At 41.7% G+C, this 6,348-nt stretch overlaps 1 protein-coding gene across 1 annotated transcript; it reads right to left on the minus strand.

Annotated features, from left to right (window-relative positions):
- Positions 1 to 1,213: 1,213 nt before the first annotated feature.
- Positions 1,214 to 6,345, minus strand: PDCD2L (programmed cell death 2 like; the record flags this gene model as incomplete). The annotated part of the gene is made up of 5 exons (XM_027632356.1): positions 1,214 to 1,370; positions 1,881 to 2,029; positions 3,757 to 3,870; positions 4,900 to 5,297; positions 6,301 to 6,345. Coding segments are annotated over 5 exons (837 nt in total), but the record flags the coding sequence as incomplete, so codon positions are not given.
- Positions 6,346 to 6,348: the final 3 nt, after the last annotated feature.

Below are 6,348 nucleotides of genomic sequence, written 5' to 3' on the forward strand. Positions count from 1 at the left end.
TTTTATATAATATAGCTATATATATTATATATTTCCGCCGCGCACCACGTAGATGTTGCTGAAGCCGGTGAGCACCAGGTTCTTGAGCAGCTCGCAGCCGATGCCGCCCGCGCCCACCACGAGCACCCGCGCCTGGGACACGGCCTGGGCCAGCTCGAGGCGCAGCGGCCCCGACAGCGGCGCCGCCATGACGGACACGGCGGCGGCTCCGCGCGCCTCCTCACGGCCCGCGCGGGGCGGAGCGCCGCCCGCGCCCCGCCGCGCCCCCTGCCGGCCCGGAGGACCGCGCGGGAGAGCTGGGAGGGGCGCCCCAGGTTCGAGTCCCGCTCCCGCCGGGAACCGCCCCGCGCCCGTCCCAGAACGCAGCGCTGGGCACCCGGGGACCGGCACGGCCGGCACAGAGCCGGAGCACCCAGGCAGCGCTCCCGGGCAACGCGAGAGCTTTACTTGTGTTTGTTTTGAATATATTAATATTTTAAATATACATATTTAATATACTTATATATTCAATATCACGATATAAGTAATGTTTATATATTTAATATATTTATATAATATAGCTATATATATTATATATTTATATATTAAATAGATTTAGATCATAAATATATTTATGTATTATATTACTATATAGAGAGTTCACGAAGCATTTGTACAACGCTCTCATGCTGGGATTCTTGGGGTATTTATTCTGTGCAGGATGAGGAGTTGGACTCGATGATCCTGATGGGTCCTTTCCAACTCAGCATATTCTATATTTTTAATCTACTTAACATATTTATATTTAATATTTTTTGTATATTTATTATTATTACTCAGCCTAAGTTAACAAACTCTCCTCTAGAAGTTGATGTCATAAGCTACAATTCTTCCATTAAAAAGTAGCTTTGCAAACACATTCCACCAGTTCAGGCTGTCCTGTTGTCTGTCTGTGTGTCTCCCCCTCCCCTCATTTTAAGCACACACTTTTACAGCACTAATTTATCCTGCAGCATTAAACCTGTACAGAATGCTCAAAGGACACTGACTTAAGTTACTCCTCCATTCAGTCAATTTAGATACTGCAATTTAGCCCAAACCAACAGGGAATGCCAAAGAATGCAGGCAGTTTAAAATTAAAGCAGCACAATTGGATTGTTGCATTGTTACACACTTTCCCTTGTAGCTAAGAAAAAAACCAAAAACCCATAACAAGAAAAAACATCCAACGGACTTTTCATCTATGTAGAGAAATACAATTTATTTAAATAATTTCTGATCTGGGTCTTCTTGTACAAAAATAAATTCTTCAAGAGGTGTTTGGTGATTTGTTGGCCAACAGCTTCTCTCGCATGTGTAAACTATAACAGTTCCAAATTCCACTGACAGATCTAAAAACAAAGCAACAAAGGCAGGTGAAGGCAAGAAAAGTGACATAACTGGGGACTATTGCTTACCACTATACTTCAATCTTTGCAGAAACTATTAACTCAGAAACTATTTCTCATATTCAGTCTCCTATGTACACAGCATTTTCTGATTTTAAACGTTTTAAAGCAAGTTGACTTGGAATTTTTAAAGAGCTCCTTAAGTGTCTGCAATCTTATCTGACAATATTTATTATTTTCCAAGGCCTCCTTTAAGAGGCAATAAAGACAAATTACTCCCAGGGTCGTGGAATGATCCCTGTTGGAGCTATTAAAGTTCACTGGTGAGCAAGTGAAGGTGCAATCACAGAGTACTCCCTTTTGCTCAGTGAAATCTCTAATGGAAACAGTGAATTCTACAGAACATGATCACTGTAGTGAAGCACATCAGTGCCTGTGGGGAAAAAGAAACAATCCAAATAGCAAAAAGGTGACAGTTTGTGGTATTGACTGGACTAAGGCAGAGCTCAGCACCTGAGTCACTCTGGAGCAGGCTGACCAGGGCTGGCATCAGCTGCATTTCAAACACTCTGCTGCTCCCACAGGTACTGCAGGCTGGAACACCCTGGCTGACGTTGGCTGGAGGACACGTGATGAACAAAGGCTGCCCACCCCAAGAGTATCTAAGAGAAGAAAGGAAGGAACAATTAATTATTTTTACCACCTAAATTTGATAGGAAAACTGACATCTTGGCAACTGTGTTCTGGTTTCACTGCAATCTCTGAATTTGCTTGAAGTAAAAACCATGGTTATGAGTCAGAATTGTTGCCCAAGCTTCAAAAGAGTCATTAAACAAATAAAGATGGGAAGGGGGAAATACTTGGAAGGCCAACACGTGGAAAATCTTTAGGAAAGACCTGGTTTTAAGGAGATAAATGCTTTGAATTGAAACCTCCAAAATATGCTGTACCTGACTCATTTAATTAAGGAAACTACACTTTCCTGAAAAGTGGAATCCTAAATAGTAGCAGTAAAAGGTAAGATTCAAGGAAAAGATTCAACACAGAATAGGTCTCGAACCCACTGCAGTTATGGCTCAGAACTGGTGTTTTATTTTTAAGAGCTCTCACAGCCTCACAACTAACAGGAAACCCAGACCAAGGATGGTTTCCACTGAACACCAAGCAGGAGATTGTGTGCTTTGCTGAAGCTCAACAAGATCCACAGCCCAGGAGCAGTGGGAGTCCAACAGCACTGACATAACCCAGGGAGGGCAAAGGGAGGGCTATGGAAAGATTATAATGAGTGTTATATTAATATTTAAACTTTAAAATATATTTTTAATAATGTAATATTTATATTTTAACGATTTTAAATGTTTTATTATTTATAATTAATATTTTACGTCCCAGGAATCACCAGAGGTGATGTTTTAGAATAAAAAATTCCAAGAGCACAATACTGCAAAGTGATAGATCCAGTGAAAAGCTGAAAGAAATGCTACTCGCACTCTGTGTTACTACATCTCCTGTATAACCTTTGGTAGTTAATTAATGAAAGTCACTAATGTTTCTTATATGTGTAACCAGTCCCTCAGACTTCAGCTCCCATCAAAAAGGCACCAGTTGGTTCCACTTGATTCTGGAAACTTGATAAAGCAAAAGTCTTGTCACTACACTGAGCCAGCCTGACCAGCCAGGCAGCACTGGACTCTCTGGAACACTTGGTGTGACCCAGGAAAACCTTGTGTATTATCTGCTACTATGAAAGACTTATGATTTAATCCCCTTGTTACACTCCCACGCAGAATTAACTCCTCTTTTGGGAGAGTAGCTACTCTGAGGTTACACTGCTTCTGCTCTGGGGAAAGCAACACATTTACAAGACCTGAAGACTGCAGGGGATCAGCACAAGAAGAAGTTACAGAACTGAAGCTTTTAAACAAGTAATTTCTTAATTCAGTAACATCTCAAGACTGAGACATTAGAAATTACAAACAGGTTACAAAATTTGACAGGAGGAGGTAGCCTGGGAGACCTGTCCCAACAGCACAGCACTGTTCCACCTTACTTCCCAGACTTCCACCTCAAAACAGTCTCTTGAAAATCACTGTCTGCATTTCAGTGAGTCTTCACAGACAGTCTGGGTCTGTTCTCACCAGGTCTTGTGTCAAAAAAGTCTCCCATAGCCAGAGCTGGGGCCTCTGATCCTACTTTGCTTCTCATCTACTCAGGCTTTGTACAAAACCAGCCTAACCAGGGACTGAAGCCTGACCAGCCATGGCAACAACTATAATAATTTTTTTGATGAAGAAATAAAAGCATACATATCTTTCCAAAGAAATAGTTTGGTTTGATGTACTAACAATGCAAGTCTACAATCTGTATCTCCCCATTACAACTAGATTACCTTAGAATCTGTTCAGGACACAGAGATATTCTTTTCATAAATTTATGAAACGTGTGGTCCCAGCTTTTGACTTCACTCTTCTCATATTTTTCATTACCACCTTCACCTGCAAAGCTGGAAGACAACAAGAAACAAGATGTCCAATAAGGTTTTCAGTATAACATGCATGTTTTAAATAAGCAGTGGTTACTATACACTCACATTAAATTACACTAAGTACACTAAACAAAACTATACATGTTAGGAGACAATTCCTATTAGGGGTTGCAAGTGAACATTCTGCTTCTGGTTCTTCAGTTTCTGGTGGCTTACAATTACCAACAGTGCTTCAAACTATCCCACGGGATTCAAATCCACCAGCTTTATTCCTTCAAAAAACCCTTTAGTAACTTCTCAAAAGTTTTTCTAGTTTTTAAATTATGATGTTGTCTTTTTCAGTTTTCAATCAAACATAATTAAGGTTCTATGATTCTATAAAAGTCAACAAAACTCAACAGGAACAGCACTGCTGACAAGTGTTCTATGCAGATTCTGCAAGGACAGTAGCTTTAGCTATAAACAAATTCAACATTGTCCACAACTCAGGAAAAGTCAAATGACCTGGATATAAGTGCTCACTGTGATCACCTAAGTTAAACATTTTATTAAGAAAATTTTTTCAGTAACTACATTCAAAAATTGTTTTTCAGAAAACCTTTACTAAACCTTCAGGAGTCTTACCATCATGACAGTCTCTAGCCAAAAATCCCTAAATCCCTGAACTCTTCAAAATGCAACTGCAACATAAGAAAAGCTTTAGCCTTGTAAAGAAAAAGTGTCAAATGTCACAATATAAACCCATGCCACTTAGCACAGATATTGTTTCAGCCACCCTGGTTTGTATCCAGAGATTGACTGTCCTTTGCTCTATCTAGAGCCCAAGAACATTCCAACTGCTCAGAAACAGATGCATCTTTGAAAAACTCAAAATTTGACAGAACTGGGTGCACTGTTCTGTTCTTCCACCAAACCAGTGTTCCTGAAGGAGCCAGTTCCAAACAAAATCATCCAGGTTTAGTGGCAGTCCCATTTAGATCATCAGTCAGCACAGAGGAAACTACACAATTCCTCCAGTTTCACCATGAAATCCAAACCTGTTCTCACCTTTCTGACATCATCTGTTCCAAATCAAGCCCCTCTCTCTGCTGATACTCCTTCAGTAGCTCATCTGCATGGTCTGTATCCAGGAAGCCACTGCAGTCTTCCTCATCCACCACATTAATATAAAAGGGTTGGAAGACAGGAGCAGGACCAGGTGTTTCCATTACCATTTCCTCACTGGCTGCAGGATGTGTGTCCTGGGAACCTGAGCCCTCTGCAGCCTCAGCCAAGCGAAGCTGTTGGAGCTGGGATGCACAGTCCAGCTCTCTGGACAAGGAGCTGCTCACTGCTTCACCTAAGCCCAGCAGGGAGGCACATGCAGGAGGCTCTGCTGCATCACTGACTCCCCAGTCATCCGCCTCCTCACACCAATCCTTTGCAGCAAAGTTTGATCCTTGTTTCTGAGAACCCCCCCAAAAAGGGAAAAGAACATTGTCAAGTCATCCACCCTTAAGGACTTCAAATACAGTTTCCTAACAGCAGAGAAAACTGAAACCTTAACCTAGTGCTCAGTGTTATTTCACATATTCTTCTCACAGTGTTACTTCCCATCATACATAGATTTACTTTTCACATCAGAACAGTTATGGCAAGGAACATCTCACGCTGGAGAATCAGAACAGGAATTCATCAGCTGTTTGAGTGGCCCTTGTCCATCCTGCTGCCATGGCCCTGCCAGCTGGCTGGGGACCTCCAGCTGCAGCACAGTTACTGCCACACAGGTAAGTTCAAGGGCAGAATGTGGAAGGAAGTAATAACAACAATAATGACACCACCATCATTTTGTCAGAGTAAAGCTCATTTACAGACCAAAATTTCACGTTGCAAATGCCCCAGCTGAATAAACAGTTCCTGCCTGTTTTCACTAATTTGACTGCCACCTGCTTCTTCCAATTTGCTTAAGCCAATATGCAGTTTTTTCTCACAAGTATATTAACAATACTTCAGTTGGATTCATTAAAACTCATGACAATTTTTTAAAAAATAAATTTAAATTAGAAAATAAAGAAAACATCTTAAAGGTCTGAACCTAAACAGTACAGCCCAACCATGTGAAGCTGAAAAATGATGTTTAGTTAGCACCACTAACTAAAGTATTAAATATCAATTTTGACCATACAGCTGAAGTATGATTTCCACTTTAAAATCATCCTAACACAACTTACATCTGTGATCTAATCTTCTAGTAAACAATGTAGTATGGTGTCAAAAATTCTGTGACATGACTTCTTCACACGACCACGCATGTGACTGGAAGCTAATGTATAGCACAGCTTCTGGAGAAACGTTGTGGTTACTTAAACAACGGGACATAAGGTGTGAAGCTCTTTCAGCTCAGCCGTGGCTCTATTTCCAAGCCTCCCCCCAGCCGTGGCGCAGCGGCGGGCAGGCTGTGAGCGGTACCTGTGTCACGGGGTGGGCTCGGGCTTCCTTCTCCTGCGCCTGCGAGTA

Source organism: Corapipo altera, unplaced genomic scaffold (assembly GCF_003945725.1).
Source record: "Corapipo altera isolate COAL_440 unplaced genomic scaffold, ASM394572v1 54747, whole genome shotgun sequence".
NCBI lineage: Eukaryota > Metazoa > Chordata > Aves > Passeriformes > Pipridae > Corapipo > Corapipo altera.